This window comes from Akebia trifoliata, chromosome 14, assembly GCF_017979445.1.
Source record: "Akebia trifoliata isolate Shusen 1 chromosome 14, ASM1797944v1, whole genome shotgun sequence".
Taxonomy (NCBI): domain Eukaryota; kingdom Viridiplantae; phylum Streptophyta; class Magnoliopsida; order Ranunculales; family Lardizabalaceae; genus Akebia; species Akebia trifoliata.
The window spans coordinates 5,703,418-5,720,228 of NC_141388.1; the positions used below are offsets into that span (position 1 = coordinate 5,703,418).

General features: G+C 35.2%; 2 protein-coding genes across 5 annotated transcripts; both read right to left on the minus strand.

The window, feature by feature from the left end:
• Window positions 1-2,470: 2,470 nt before the first annotated feature.
• On the minus strand, window positions 2,471-10,948 carry LOC147385794 (uncharacterized). 4 transcript variants are annotated; one of them, XM_086423121.1, is made up of 15 exons: window positions 10,798-10,948; window positions 9,724-9,808; window positions 9,446-9,557; window positions 9,234-9,359; window positions 8,959-9,063; window positions 6,942-7,025; window positions 6,741-6,856; window positions 6,424-6,525; window positions 6,226-6,339; window positions 6,055-6,111; window positions 5,383-5,449; window positions 5,084-5,137; window positions 4,577-4,651; window positions 3,264-3,299; window positions 2,471-2,804 (listed from the first exon to the last, which is right to left on the minus strand). In XM_086423121.1, the coding sequence occupies exons 2-15, from the start codon at window positions 9,741-9,743 to the stop codon at window positions 2,712-2,714; spliced, it is 1,161 nt and encodes a 386-aa protein (XP_086279247.1). In that variant the 5' UTR covers window positions 9,744-9,808; window positions 10,798-10,948; the 3' UTR covers window positions 2,471-2,711. The 4 variants fall into 4 exon arrangements, with proteins under 4 accessions (XP_086279247.1, XP_086279248.1, XP_086279250.1 ...); XM_086423122.1 differs by lacking the exons at window positions 2,471-2,804; window positions 3,264-3,299 and adding an exon at window positions 3,326-4,433; XM_086423124.1 differs by lacking the exons at window positions 2,471-2,804; window positions 3,264-3,299; window positions 4,577-4,651 and adding an exon at window positions 4,676-4,979.
• A 4,345-nt stretch (window positions 10,949-15,293) lies between these two features.
• LOC147385795 (ethylene-responsive transcription factor 2-like) lies at window positions 15,294-16,740 on the minus strand. The gene has a single exon (XM_086424491.1). The coding sequence runs from the start codon at window positions 16,654-16,656 to the stop codon at window positions 15,883-15,885; it is 774 nt and encodes a 257-aa protein (XP_086280617.1). The 5' UTR covers window positions 16,657-16,740; the 3' UTR covers window positions 15,294-15,882.
• Window positions 16,741-16,811: the final 71 nt, after the last annotated feature.

A 16,811-nucleotide genomic window follows, 5' to 3' on the forward strand; every position in this document is an offset into this window, starting at 1 on the left:
TTGATTTGTTCACATTTTCTTTTTTATTTTTTGGCTACTATATTTCCAAATTACAAAATTTCTTTTACACATCTATTAGGTTATTTATAAGAAAAATGTTTGATTACTTGCGTTAGACACTGGGTTCAACACTGAGCTGACTTGGCAGTGTATAGAGAACAATTGATTTTCTAACTTGTATCTCGAGAAAGTAAATCTATGATTATCTGTGCATTGCCAGGTCGACTCAATGTTCAACCCAGTGTTTCTAAGGTCGAACCACCTATATCATAGTTTTTATTTTAAAACCAAGTATCTCAATTTTCAAAAGATCAAATCAAATCATTTAAATCAATTTAAAATTATCCTTTAGTATACATATTTGTTTAAATAATTATATATTTCTTATAATAAGGTGGATTAATAAATGGTCACAAAATCTTATTTTATATAGATAAAAAGATTTAAAATTATTTTTTTAAAAATAATTAATTTAATAAGAAATATAAAATAACCTAGTTGACTCAGTCAAAATTTTGTAAACTCTGCTGATATCTTAAGAATATTGAACTAGTATAGGTTCTCAGATTGGACATTGTGAGGGACGATTCACATTGATCATCTCGCTTGGTAGCTTTTGAGATCAGGATAACTTGTCCATGTCATCTCGATCTCAGAAAAGTTCTAAAACCATGGCCTATATAATAAATTTTCTTTCCATCTTTGAAGTAATGGAAATATTTAATTTTAATAGCATGAACATTTCATCTTTCTCAAAAAGATTTAAAATCTAAAAACAAGATAGAACAATCAAGTAGAATGACTTTTCTCAATTATTATTATTTTTGATTATTTAGAGGGAAGGAATACATATTTATAAGGTTCCATCACATATTTTGTTACTTGTTGAGAGAATTTTAATTTTTAAAGATACAAATATTGTTTTATTTTATATTATTATAAATAAAATATTTAAAATACATTAATTGATTTATGTCAATGTGTTTTTGTAATTTAAAAAGTATATTTAATATGAATTTCATTATATTTTTGTTGGTTAGATATAGGTAAAGCACCTTGGAGTTAAAACTGGATAATAAAAAACAAAGGGTATAATAGTCAAGTTAAATCTCTAAATTCTCTGAAGTTAATTTTCACCTGCTCACAGGCTTTGTCTAGGTTGTGCGGAAATATACATAAGAGGCTTAGTAGAGAAGTTAGGAAGGTGAGACAAACGTTTCTTTAAGTGAGATGTCCGCCAATGCAAGCAAAGCTAGCGACTCTCAAACTCAATAAATATTTGGTGAAGAAGAAGAAACTTAAAACTCACTCAAAACCCTCTTCGTGACCCCCTCTTAACATCACCAACTACACCCCACTAGAAGTTGGTACCAAGTGTTTCACCAAGAATCAGAAAAATAGAACTAAAAATAAAAATAAAAATAAAAATTAAATACTCTATGAATTAAGTGGTGGGTAACTTGGATGATTACCTATTTTAATATATGGAATTTGCTATTTCAAACTTATGCAAGTTATATCGAATGTAAATGCTAAGGCTGATTAGGATATCTCTCTCGAAAATGCCAACAGTTTTGAACCAAGGGTTGTCACTAATTCGGTCTGGATCCGATTCAACAACTTACTATAAATTCAGTCCCTATAGTAGACCTCAAAATTTGGACAGACTCAAATCCAATTTGGTATATAATATATGTAATGTACAGGTTGAGTTGCTATCTGTTTGGGAGATGAATGAGGATCCATATTGGATGGGTTCCTTATCAGATCCCTATACCTGACCAAATTGTATGTGGAGTCCAAACCCGTATGATGAGTTAAGAAATATTATACTCTCAACCCATGTTAGAGAATGAACTTTACTTGATACAAGAGAAATTTGAGACGTGTTTTGGGGTGACACAAACGATAGGGAACGTTGAGAGACCCGTGTTATCTGTGGGAGTCGGCTTCTCATTGCAAGTGGAATACAGTACTATTCAACCTAGGGAGAGAGGTTTGTGGTACAACAAAGATCCAAATTTGAAGATTGGGACTCGATGGTTGCATCAGGGATCCAAATTTGGAGATTGAGACATTTATGAATGTTACAATCATGAATTTAAACTTAGGTGGGAGATCTCGTTCAAGAAGGTTCATTCACAGGGTGTCGGATTAAGATCTTGATCATGAGTTTTAGATTCTGATTTTGAGATCTAAAGCAGAAGGGTTGGTGCAACCAACCATCATTCCTTTCAAGCAGACTTCACAAGGGTGCAAGGTTTTGGATGTCCCGAGTCATAAATAACAGATGAATGTCATCCACTAGATTGTTTAAACCATGTGAATTTTCGACCCTCGCCAATCCAACAGGTGGCCTAGTATTTCATCAAAACATAATTATTCATGTTTTGAAAACCTTTGCCAAGTCTTAAATATATAATCTGCCAGAACATGAAAAGCTTAGGAAACCATTACAAATAACCCAAGATGAGGAACTAAGAAACTGCACTTCTTTAAACTGTAGTCATGACTGGCATACTAAATACAACTCGGAAAAAAAAAACCCTGCTCCAGGTATTGTTTTATGGACAGAAAGTGAAATCATCTTCAGTGGATGAAAACTTCACTGAAAGAACAACTATCTTGGAAAAATACAAAAGCCAGGCATTTACAAAAAGAAGGAAATGAAATGAGTACAAAAACAATGTGTACATAGGGAATGATCCAAACTACCGTGTCCCCATCTGAGCAAGGTATGCTTTATCGGCACTGGCAAGGCGATTTTGGAACTCCGCCCACTCACGTCTGCACCTCTCTCTCACCTGCATTTGTAGGAAAGAAGAATGTGGTCTAGAGTATACCTTGTACTGATTCTCTACAGAAGAAGAAAAGTTCTTGCCCTAATTTATTATTATTATTTTTTTCAAAGAGTCCTCTATGAAATTCTGCTGTTTTGTGTGAATTTTTTTTTTTTGAACCATGGAAACCATAAAACATTTTGGTAAACTTTTTTCAGATAGTTTCTGCATTGCCAACAAATAGTAGAAATTACTTTTTTAGAATATACATTTTAAGGGAAATTTTTTTATTTTTTTTGTAAAATATGCTTAGCTCCCATGGAGGGCCTAAAATTTCTATCATTGATCTGTATGGTAAGATATGGAAATGAAGTGATGGCTCAGCAAGCACAAACGATTTTTGCATTGGTGATTCAAAAAGCAAAAGCATTTTTTAAGGGAGCGTGGGATGGGAAACATCAGGAGAAAAATAAATAAACATACCCCTTCCCATGGGGTTTTCCCATTTTCTGACTGACCCTGCAAAATCCGTGAAAGTTGGGAGTTGTAAGAATAATAGTTGAATCAAAATTACATGATTGAGAACGAGGGCATGAGATACATATCTTCCAAATACAGATAAAAGAAAATTAAAGAAAAGAAACGCAAGTATCATAGTCAACGAGAAGTAAAGAAACTGAAACAACAGGTTGATGACATGTGGATACAAACACTAATTTTTTTGTTTTGCTTCCATTTTGGTGGGAATAAAACACAAGTTGAACTGTGCCCAATGAATTTCCTCTGCATGGCACAGCCCAAATGTGGATGGTAAAACACAGCAGTTGGCCTTTCATTTATTTCTATGTTAATATCAAAAATCATGGTATCATGATTTACATTCAACTGTTATCATTCCTCGAGATGATGAAACTAAGCAAATTACCCTCTAGCAGGGTGGTTAGAGGGATCTCTCCCCTTGTTTGGCCACAAATATCATAACATGTATCAACAATTGTTCCCGGCTGTCTGGTGCAGCCGTGTGCTGTCCTACAGCTATAGCCCTCCCTGTTCTCTAGCGGGATCTATGAACCTTGCCTTGACTGACTGGTCCCACATCCCATGTAAGAACTGTATTGCCTAAGAAAAAAGCTAGTTAACTAACCCTAGACACAGTCAGCTGATAACTAACTATATTGTCATAGTAGAGAGGTAGTATGTCTGAGTTGATCTGTAGTGGACCAAAGATGAAAGCAATCATTATTTGCGCCAATGTGGTTGACGAAGTAACAGTGGGTCAAGCTACAGGAATGAGAATTTGGATGGATGAGTATTTGTTTCCTCCAGAATCTCCAAGAAGTCCTAGTGGAGAATGAAATTTGCTTGTGTTGGTGCACATGACAACCCTTCCACAAAAATGATCATGATTTAAGGATAAGAAAGCCTCGTCATTATTCACTGGATGCAATCCTCAGCTACAGAAAATTAGGTCATTCTTCTCTCAAGTTCCTCAGACAGCTTTCCTTGTGTTATCAACTTAGTCAGGCTCTTTGGAACTCCTCTCATTTTCCTTTTGTTTCTTTGCTTCCGGATTGCTGGAGTATATTCTACTTCATTTCAATTGAAACTTCTATGGATCTAATCTATGTTGATATATTCTCTTAGTGTTTTTGGCTTTTTTGAAAAAAAATACATAAGACACAAACAGAGAAATTAATTGGATATAATGTTCTACATCAAGAATCTTCAACACAACTCACAAAGTACAGAAACATCAATCAAACTATGCTACAAGTTTGTCAAGAACGATGTCTCACCTGGTTCCCAAGAGAAGGTATGACTTGATGAACAATCCATTGCGAGTCAACCACACCGATCTTCTCGTATGCAGGCTGCTTGGATGAAGGAAATTAAGGGGTGAAATCAGACATAAAGAGTGCCCAGAAGATATGAAAATCATGGCTTCATTTTTACAGATGGACCACTGGACAATTTATTGGCCCATTACTGGTTGAAAGTTGAAAATAAGGTTTACAGTTACTTCAAGAAAAAAATATGGTCCAACTCTTCAATATCGACCAAAATAAACCCAATTATTATTCAAGTTTATTTGAGTTGCTTATTTGGAATTTTGGATAATGTACTCGGTAATCAAGTCCACTGGAAGCCTCAAGGGGTTATCTGATTAGTCAACCTTTAACACACCGGTCTTGTCTGAATCCGAACAAGGCAAAAGATTGGAACATACAGGTCATCTGCTTAGGCTTCATGCGTATATGTGTTTATAGTAAAAGAGATGAATCAAAAAAACAAAATCCACTAACCTCAACACATCTTCTTAGCGCAAAGTCCAATCCCCATCCATGCACCAAATCATTCTACAAACTCATTATTAGACACAACTTGTCAGTGGAAGGTTAAAATCTAAAACACATTCAACGAAAAGGATCCTGAAATAAAGGAGCAGCATGAAGATGCCAGCTTGCTAAGTTGGTTTAATTCTGTGAGAGTCAATGCCACAAAACCCGCCTTCACCTACTAATTATTAACCAGTAACCCACTTGCTTATCTAAAAAATAAAAAAAATAAAGGAACAGCATGTTCCATCAAAATGTAATGACACCTGAATCATATGCCACACGCAACGCCATGCTTCCCGAGAAAATACAGGGGCCATAATTTCCACAAAACTGAATCAACAAACAAAAGAATAACTGAGTCAGCATGGTTACATACTAGTGCGAAGGGATTATGGTTCGTTTGATCTCAAACAACAATATATTGTACTCTATACCACCAGGACAACACCAAGCTCTCCATGGGAGATCCCTCATGGGCATTTGCGACTCATACAAAGGGAGAGAAGCACGGTGTGGGTGGTAACATAAGCTTACCCACAGAGAACACTGTTTATATGCATGTTTGATACAAAATAAACTTGTTCGTCATCCAGAACAAAGAATCAATGAGCCCTTGGTCAAACTATAGCCCAAAATATGTTGTTCATGTCATTCTATATAGAATGATCTAATAATTAAGCATCTTGGCTTGATTGTTATCGACAAGATTTGAGACAGCCCAAATTAATTTTACTTACGAAAGAATCCATTTGAAATTTTGAATAGAATCAAACTGTTGTGCAGTTTGAAGGTTACAGTCTATCCAAGGACAGATTTATCACTGATTTTTCATGTGGCACACTTTATGTCAAGTCGGTAATTTCCTACTTGTCAAGCACATGGTACAACACACACACACACACACAGAAAGAAAGAGAGAGAGAGAGAGAGCATACGCTGCACATGGGGGCAGATGCGGGTCAGTACACCAGCCCGGTTTCTCTTCTGTTTCCCTGTGAATAATCAACACATTTACAATTTAAAACTGTCTGAAGACTGGATCATATCACATTTTCACCTATATTCATATCAAAATAAAGAAATTTAAAAGTCATTGAAAAAGGTACTTGTGAACTTCTCTGTCTCCTCTTCTCTTAGTCATCTGCCATGTCAAACCATTATTTGGCTCAAGACCTGGTTGAGAGATATCCAAGCTGTGTTTCTTTATTAGTTGAATATACCTGGTACAAAGTATAAAATATGAATACAATTGCCTATACAATTGCCCAAGAAACAAAATCAATTAACAAAAAAAATAGCAATACTTCTCTGCATTGAAGTGTTCAACTCCAAGATCTTCATCCCAAATAAAAATATAATCATATACTGCAACTACATCTGGATGCAAAAATCGCTTTGCATACCACCTACAAAGATAAGGGGAAGGTCAGAACATGCTGCACAAGGTTATTTCCCACATGCAAGATCAAAATTTACCACAAATTCAATAAAGTAGATAGAACCTTGTTGATTCCACAGAGAAATGCAGATAAGTACTAAAACCTAGTTACATATATGATACTGTTTCCACCTAGACAATGATACAGTAGTATGGAACCTAAAAATTTACAAAAAATAGTACCATTTTGTTTGCTTCTTTACACTAACATGAATTGCACGCTTTGACCACTCAAATTGATCCCATTCGCTTGTCCGACCATCATAGTGAAAAAGTAATATCGTGAAATCCTCAGAAAACTATCAGGATATGTGAAAAAAGAAAAGATAAGTCCCTTCGAAAAGTAAACAGAAGACTAAAGAGAATAGAAGCCATTCACATTACCTTTTTAACGGCAGCATTTATATTGTTCCTCTGATCAAAACCGACTGTGAACGTCACTAAATATTTCGGCCTAATTTGCAGATCCTGCAAGTTTCATAAAATTGATTTGTGTCAAAACAAGTCCAATTACCGAAGCATTTCATCAACACACACCATCGAAGGAAGCATTAAAGCCAGAATCCTTAGATCTCCTGATCATAGCCATTTATGCCTACCTGCATATGTGTGGGCACACATTTTATCAAGCTGCACAGAACTGCAGCAAGTCAAGTGTAAAGGAAAACAACTCTACTAAAACACATAAATTTGTTTCAAGACATAGGAGTCCATTAAGGAGAGACTTGAGGGAGAAATTGGCTGGTGGCAAGAAGAGGGAAAAATCACTGGAGGATAAAGAACTCAAAGAACCAAGATTTAAAATCTTTAATTGTTCCGTCGTTTCAGGTTTCCCAAAAACCAAAACAGGACTGAAACATTTGGAATGTTCCAAAACATTCACTTCAAATCACTAAAATTAGCTTTTATCCATAAATAAATATAGAAAAGTATTTTTCAAGTGCTTCAAGGGAAGGTTAGAATTAAAAATCACATTTTTTTTTTCATATCGATGCACATTAGAAATACTTCAAAAAATTCCGAAACAAATTTAGGAACCACCTCGAAACATAGTATTTGATGCATATATAACGTTGTAAAAAATATATTTGATTAAATGAATCTCAGAAGTTACAAAATTTGTTTAATGGTTAATTAAGAATCGAAACATTGCATTTGATATGTTTAGTATGTATTTGGAAAACATTTTGAAACGTTCCAAAACTATCTGAAACAGTAAAAGACATCTTCTATACAGATATGTTTCGCAAAACATTAAAAAATAGTGTGATACATTTGATATTTCACAATGTTTCATTTTGGTATATCAAGAAATGTTCAGCAGAAACATTCTAAAATGGAATGAAACTTTTAAACATGCAAAGAACAAATCAAAGATGGAAGAAACCCAATTTCAAGTCTAGGTTAATCCAAAATGGATTGCTTAAGTCAAAGCAGGATGTATGGGCCCGCATCAAAATACCTAATGTGCATCAAACTCCTCTCAAAGTTGGATTGACTCAGACTTTCAAGCTTAACTTGGTTACGACCTGACTAACAATGCTTTATTGAGCGAACATTTTTTTTAGAAGTAAATAGTAAGTGGTTAGCAAGGTAAAGGTAGGTTCAAGGGGGTTTTGAACTTTGAACCCAGGATGTGAGAACAACACTCCACAAGTCTTACCAACATAGCTAAGTTGGCACTTCAAAAAATTGAGGTATTTTAGAATACCTCATTATAAAATACCTCTTTAGAGATAGTTTTTAAAGAGGTACCAATGGATCAAACCTTCACAACATTGGAGGGAATCCTAGATTCCAACCACTACTCTAGTAAAGGTATTGGTTATTGAGCAAACTGTTAGACAATCAAGAAACACATACCTAGACTGAAAGTAACTGAGATGAGGATGTTGAAATAGATGTGTTGCAAGATTAGGAAAGACAAAATCAGAAATGAGAATATCTAACGTAACCTAGCAGCTCCTAATATGTGAACAAACAAAGAAGAGTTGATAAAGATGGTTCGTTCACATGCAACAATGAACTTTATGGCAGGTGCCAGCTAGCTTAGTTTTGTAAAATCATTGGGTGATGATACTTCATACTAGGGAACTGGTTCAAATCCCGCCAGTATCGAGTTACTGAACTCATTAAATACAAGCTTATTCACCAAAAAAATTAAAAATAAATAACAACAAACTCTACGGAATTGTTGAGAAACAGACTCTAGTGCAAGATGAAGGTCTAACAGGGAAGGACAAAGGTAAAAAATAATGTGGATCAAGCTAGTGAGACATGAACGGAAAATATACGCTTAAAAGACAATAGATGTTCCTAAACAGCGTGGAATTGCAGACCAAAACAGAAGTAAATGTCCAAATAAATAAATATGGGACTACCAAAAACGAGGAAAATGTACCTCGTTAGGATCACCCCATAATCTGCGAAGATAGAAATCTGATTCAGAAACAACAATCCCGGGAGGTAATAACTCTGCACCACGAGGATTCGTTGCAACATATATCTAGTGCAAACAAACGAATTGCAAGCAAATTAGCATCCCTAATCTAATTATGAACACAAACAACTTGTGAACTAAGAACCAGCCATTGCTGTAAGGACAGAAACTGAGAAAAAGAATTGAATTCAACAAAGTCTAGAACAACCCCATTTATCACAGGCAAGAATGTGTACCCTTGAACTATTTTCTGATCCACTCAGATCAGGTTTAAATCCCAATGGCTCGGTAGTTTTGACTGATCTGGTTGTGTCACCAAGGGACACATCAATGGATGATAAAAGGCCAGAAGGAAAGTTAAGCTGCAAGATTGCACAATAAGTCAAAAGGTGCTATAAAGGTTTGATATAACGATATATAGATAACCAATAAAATCGCCTCCAAATACCTTGATAATTGAAAAAGATGGAAATGAAACACCAACAAAAAATCCAAAGACAATTCCCATGATAGTTGTGATGATAAGTCTAGCACTGTCATTTGATTTTTTAACAACTCCACTGCAAACCACACAAAAAGCTATCAACACTATTATACTTAAGGTCCCTCGCCAATACAAGAAGCCCAACTTATGGGGTGTAATGTAACTGCTAGAAAGCTTATTAGAATGAAAGCAGAATACCTCTAGCAGTAAGTATAGCTAAGAAGCATACAAGCAATACAAACCTGCGGTGGACGGTCCCCATCTTGGTAGAGCCACGCAACTCAAAAAGTCACTCCACCAGCATTGACACAGTGCAAGCAACGTGACCTAACACAAGATAAATAAAACTTTAGCTATATCATTAAAGATTTATCGGAAAATTTGTTTCAATCCTTGGAGGACACATGGGTATATCTACTGTAATATTGAAATAACAATAATGAAAACCGGTCCAATTCAGCAGATGGCATGTCTCTCAACGCCCTCAGACTTAGAGATTATTCTAACACTACATGAAAAACAAGTATGTGTTGGTTTTTGGTGCCCTAAAACACTAACTTGGGAACTTTACATTATAATGAGCTTTATTTGGTAAACAAGATACTGTAAATCGAATCCCATTCAATCTCTGGATCCTATATTTGTTCTAATTATTTTGTTGTAGTTTCAAACAGACTTCTGAAGAATAATTCTCATCCATACCACTCAGTAGAGCCGACTGAAAACCTCTTAAATCCACACAGAATTCTGCCAGAAACTTCCTAATTGTTAAATCTTATAACGCTAATTGAAAATTAAAAAAATCGTCCTGATTTCATAGATATCAATAGTCATTTTTTTTTTCAGGAATTCTTAATTTCGTTCACTATGAGTTGAAGAAATTTAATTCCGTGTTCATTATTTAATACATTTAATAATTTACAGGGTTGTTCAAGCTTTTTTGTTGGAAATTTCAATTCATGGTAGAGTCCACACTCCACTAGCCCTGGAGTTCGATAAAAAAACAAATCAAACTCTATAATTTACAGTGGACTACCAACAAATCGTTAATCGGAGATTAAAGTACTCGAATCCAAAGCAGAAATTTAAGAAAATCGAAAAACATAGCAGATTTATTTATCGTAATTTAGAGAGAAGGTTAGGATTTAGGGTTAGAGATAAAAAGCAAATCAAACTCTATAATTTACAAAGTACTATCAAAAAATCTCTAATCAAATATTAAAGTACTCGAATCCAAAGCAAAAAACTTAATAAAATCGAAAAGCATAGCAGATTTATCTTAATCTGGAGACGAATTTAGGGTTTAAGAAGCTTACGAGTTTCGTTGATCGTTTAGAGAGAGTAAGAGACGGGAGTTGGGGAGTCGTTGAGAAAGAAAGCGAGTTCTCTCCTTCAATGAGTCGGTTTCTTTGCTTTAATATTTGGCGGAAAAATAGAGGTGATTTGAGATGCGTCGAAAAATGCCCTTCTTCCTTCTGTAAAATATCCAGGAAAAAGTAAACCCCCTCTGAGTTGGCATAATTCTTTGTTGGCCCTCAATATCTTGATTATTACACTTACTACCCTATAATTATCTAATGGACCCTCTTACCTCCCTTCTATAGTTCTATTAACTTTCCTTGGATCAAATCGTTAAAAAATGATTTTTTACATTTATTAAGACTATTTTACCTTTTGTTTTAATATCATTTTTTAATTGAAAAAAATATATATGTGAAAAAAATAGGTCCATGGGTAAGTCTAAGAATGCTTAAAATGCAATATTTTTATCGTTTTAAAATTTATTTTTTCTATTATAGAAAAGATAAAAATGTAAAATAATATATGATCATTAACACATTTTAGTAGGCTTAAAATGGGGTTGGATTTGGGCTGGATCTTAGTATATATCCATATATGAATCCGAATCTTACTTGGGTGTACTAGATAAATCATATCCGAATCATTTTCACTTAATCCTGACTGATCTAATCGAATTACTTGATTCACGTTGGGTCGAATCAATAATTTTGGATCGTTCAATATTTTTTTTTCTATACTTATTTGTTGAGAGATGCTAAATGGACATAGTTTTTGGTGCACGCCCTTGATACCCTATGACGTGTTGGCTCACAATCCAACAAGCGTTTGACATGTGGCACAATGACTTCAGCAATAGAGAGAGTTTCTCTCTCTTGCAGGCTGCTCACATATTTATTTTTTAAGATTTCAAATCTAAAATAAGGTCTTTGAGCCTACATTGATTATCACATTGACAATCCAGCTAACATAGTCTTTTAAATTTCATGAAAATATTCATATTAAAAAAAATAAATAAATAAAATATTATTTTTTTAAACTTGATCCAAGGTGTTGAAAATGGATGGCCACCGAACACTCAAGTTTAAAAATAAAATTCAACGGTAAAAAATAACTATTTAAAAAATTTATTTTTTTAATTCATATAAATTTATCTACAACTCTATTGCATTGGATCATATTTTTGAATGTCAAAAGGTGATCAAATAAAAAAGATTGCTTTTTTTTTTTTTTCAATATAAGCAGGAGAGAGAGAGGGGCGTTAGAGGTGTTGCCCAAAAACAGCGTGCATTTAGCATCACTCTTATTTGTTAGTTGCTACATTATTCTATTTTATCATTATAATCATTTTATTTTATAAGAATTTATGTTATATTAAACTAGTAGAAAAATAATATTTTGAAAAACCTAAAATTTTATTTTCTGAAGCAATAAATAATTCAAATCTAAGTGGATATATGGATGAATTCATATTTGACTCGGATCATGGTACATCAAACCATATTCACACTCTTTCTTATTCAAATCTTACTCCAAGGACCCAAAAAAGTGCACAAGCATGAAACTAGAGAAGCTCGGGAAGGCAAAGAGTAGTTGGGATATCTTTTCGAAATTCAGGTTCAAAATTTCACAGTCCAGCAATTCTAAAACACTACAACTAGCGAATTGAGAACAAAATAAGAAAAAAGTGAGTCGGCTATTTCAATCTTGGGAGCTCAAACTTACAACAAAACATTACTTCTATACTGTCAAGTTGTTTTCGACCTGTTGGGAACTAATAAAAGTTGGTTGTTTTCTTTGTTCTTGGTTAGTTAAATGTCAAAATTACTGTAAATTTCTAGGTTCAGAAGGTATATTGTAATTCAATTTATATGTAGTTGATTCCCCTTTTCATTTGCAAATATTTCTATTCTCATGTTTATATTTTCCAGCTTATGGGACTTGTCATATATCTTGCAAACCAAATTTTTGATGTTGAGTGGTTCCAACATGGGTAATTGCCCATTCATTGGGTGAAGACACACTACTTGGCTGAACCAAATGCATAATTTTGACCTCACCATCTTAATTTTAGTTCATCAAAATCCATATATATGGGAAAAGTCCTAAAAGAATTTATTACAATAAACAATTGATAATATTGAATCTGGAACAAGTCTCTAGACAACCAAATGATTAGGGGCCTTAACATGCATTTTTTTGTTTTTGTTTTTGTTTTTTTTTTTTTTTGAGGAAATTACTCAATGCATCTTAATGGTCGATGTAATTGAGTTCGACTTAATGATTAAAGATGAGGATGGAAGCCACTTTAACGAAGCTTTTGAGGTTAACACCATTGATTTTGGCTCGGATCAGATTCCTAAATTGCTTGGCATTCCAGAGAGAAGATCTCATTCCATTCGGCTTTGTGTCTGCTTGGCAGATGATAGGTCCTTTTCAGGAAGGCATCTCTATAGGTTCTCCAATCTTTCATGGTTTCAAACAAAAAAACTCTTATTATGATGCCGCTCTTTTTGTTCCCATCTTTGTCCGTGAGTGCGCCTCTTAGGTGATGTTGCTTTTTGCAGTTCTTCCATTGATGCTAGTGGTTATGGACCTACATCGGGGCAAGGATTTGAAATGGATGTTGGGAACAATCCATAGATACCGATAGAAATAGCAAGACAAGTGCATGCTCGAGCATCATTGAGAAACTCTTCATCAATCTCGATTCATAACAATTCAACCCGTTTGATTGATTAATTTTAATATAGAGCCAAGGAAGGATGGGTCGAACTAAAAACCTATTCCTATATGTTACATGGACAATATTCAAATGGGATTTTAGTGTGATCGATGTGATAACAATCACGGCTAGCCTAAGATAACCTCATTCCTTGAGTGCCCCAACAGTTCCACCAACAGCCAATCGATAGTAGTTAATCCAACTCCATATGCGGGTTCAATAGAATTTTCTTGCTAAATGCCCTCTAGATTTAGGGCGGTAACTTAACAATCTTGCAAGTGAACTTTTTCAACTAAACACTTCATTTCTTTGAAGAAAATATTAAATATCCAAGTACCCTTTCAATGTACATAAGTTTATTTGTTCACAATTGTCTCTCTTGATTTACTTGAAAATTCAACAACGAATGCAAACAAGGTTGTTCCATGGTAAAGCACAATATTTGTTCTATAAAAAAATGTATATATATATATATATATATGGGTCCCGTTCGCCACCCTTAGTTTTACCACACACTTTAACAAACGCGTTTTGTCTTACATGGATTAGAAGTTTCGGAATGAGCTGATTTTTGGTGAGGATGATCTCTATGGTGAGGAGATCATCCTCACCAAAAATCAGCTCATTCCAAAATTTCTAACCCCATCAAAATTGATTTACAAAAAATGGACGGTCCACAAATTTTCAACATGTAAACATGGGGCTAAACATTTCGGAATGGGCTGATTTTTGGGGATGATGATCTTCTAATCATAGAGATCATCCTCACCAAAAATCAGCCCATTCCAAAACTTCTAACCCATGTAGGACAAAAAACGTTTGTTAAAGTGTGTGGTAAAACTTAGGGTGTTGAACATTTCCCTATATATATATATATATATAGGGTCACGTTCCTAAGACTCATATTGAGACTCACATTGCGACACACCATTTTGTCTTATATGGGCAAAAATGTTTGGAATGAGCTGATTTTTTGTGAGGATGATCTCTGTGATGAGGGGATCATCCTGGCAAAAAATCATCCCATTCCAAAACTTATAACCCCATCAAAATTGATTTACAAAAATTGGACGGTCTATAATTTTTCAACAAAAATTGGACGGTCTAGAAGTTTCATAATGAGCTGATTTTTGGCAAGGATGATCTCCTCACCATAGAGATCATCCTCACAAAAAATCAGCCCATTCCAAATATTTTTGCCCATATAAGACAAAACGGTGTGTCGCAATGTGAGTCCCAATATGAGTCTTAGGAACGCTGTTCATATATATATATATATATATATATATATATATATATATATATAATATATATATATATATATATATATATATTTCTAAAAATATGTTTCATTCTCCATATCATGCACAAAATTCAAAGTGAACCAACAACAATTTTTCTACTTGGATACTACAAAGTGACAAATTTGTTGCTGTGTTACCGCAAATGGCAAATTTGCTAGTTCTTTAGAATCAAAGCGGTGAATTTTGCTCCTTAATTAGTTTCAAAATGATGAATTCAAGATTCACTTTGCTCTTTTTTTATGAGTAAGCGAGACCTAAACCTATGACCTCAAAGATTTTTTTTTGGAAGTTAAGAGGGGGTTAAGCAAACACCCAATCAGAAAGGCTCGAAGGCCTATAGTTGCGTTGCAATTGTCAAACCAATTGAGCTATGAGTTTAAGCCCCAATTTAATTTACTTTAAAATCATGAAATTAATTTTAATTTGATTAAAATAGAATTCCATGCAAGGAAAAAAAGAGATTCATATTCTCCTTCTTTCTTGAATATTTTACTTAAAACCTTATATTATACACTAATACTAAGTGACACAAACGGAGACACAAGGATGATACAAATGATGGGGGCATGCACATAATCCTAAATGCTTCTTACTCGTATCTCGTGGAAAAACATCTACGATTATGTGCATGCCACCACATCATTGTGTCGCACCTGTGTCCTCCTTGTTTCACCCCAGCACGACTCTATATTATAGTGTGGTAAGTAAATTTTCCCGTGTGTTGGTAGCAAAAGAGAAAAATATTTACTTAAAACTTCAACAATTACAATTGCCACCCACCATACCAAGCACTCCCAAGGGGAAGTATTTGTAACTTCAAAACCAATTTAATAGGAAGTGAACCACACAATTTGCCAAATAGCAGATCCTCAGTCATCCTGATTCTCCCACCACGTGGCATCATTTGGGGAATTCAAGTTGGTAGAGAAGTGGGACCCAAACGTGTCCATTACCAATTCTCCAAGCCCATCAGGATGAGTTAGGATGTTTTCCTCCTGGTGGCTGGTGTGGACTTTCCTTTGTTATCCACCTCTGCAATCGGCTAAACTCATAGCCAAGCTACTGTTATCGGCTCAACCAACTTTGGCTCCTGAATCACCTTCAATGCTGCTAATACTGTGATCGAAATTCAGCAGTGCCCGGGCGCCACGCATCTTGTAAGCGGCTCGATCATAAGCGATTGCAGCCTCCTCAGCCGTATTGAATGTTCCAAGCCACACTCTAGCTCCTTGACGAGCCGAATCACGAATCTCAGCCGCGAATTTCCCCCATGGACGCTCCCTTACACCTCGATAATGCCGCCCACCTCTTTTTCTCTTCATCGTCGTGGCAATAGGTGTCTCGCTTACTGGTTCTGGCTTCCGCTTCTGTTTCGGCTCTGTTTGGGCCGCTGAAGCAGCAACCGGTGTGATCGGCTGCCAGCCTCTCAACGTGGCTTCTTTCAAGACTCCGTACAAGACCATGTCCTCCGAGTCGTTTACATTAAACGGAAGCTTCCCCCAACTACCGAAAAAACAGGGGATCGAAAAGTCGTTAAATTTAACTGCCATTCCAGACAAATCTAACGGCGTTACCTGGTTGCCGTTATGATGCTGAAGATAATTAGTTGGAATTGACAAATCCAATGGTGGAGGACGGTTCTTCTTAACCAAGATATTGTCCACGTCAGCATCTGGGGAGCTTTGCCTTTGAACTAATTTGTCGTTGCCGTTGGTTTCTTCTTCGACAGAAGAATCTGAACCGTCCATCTTTCGACGCTTGAAAGCTGAACAAAGAAAGGAAGCAGGATTGCAGTCTGTCAACGAGGAATCAGACGGAGTGTGAGGGACAAGATTAGATAGCTGCATGGCTCAGTTGGATTCTTCGAGATTGGATGATGAGTTGCAGAACGAAGACGGACGTTTTACATTCTTGCGTATTGGATGCAACTGAGGTATTTATAGGATTCTCACTAACGGTTAAGTGACGCCGTTAATTCTTTTGTCAAACCTTATGATATTTT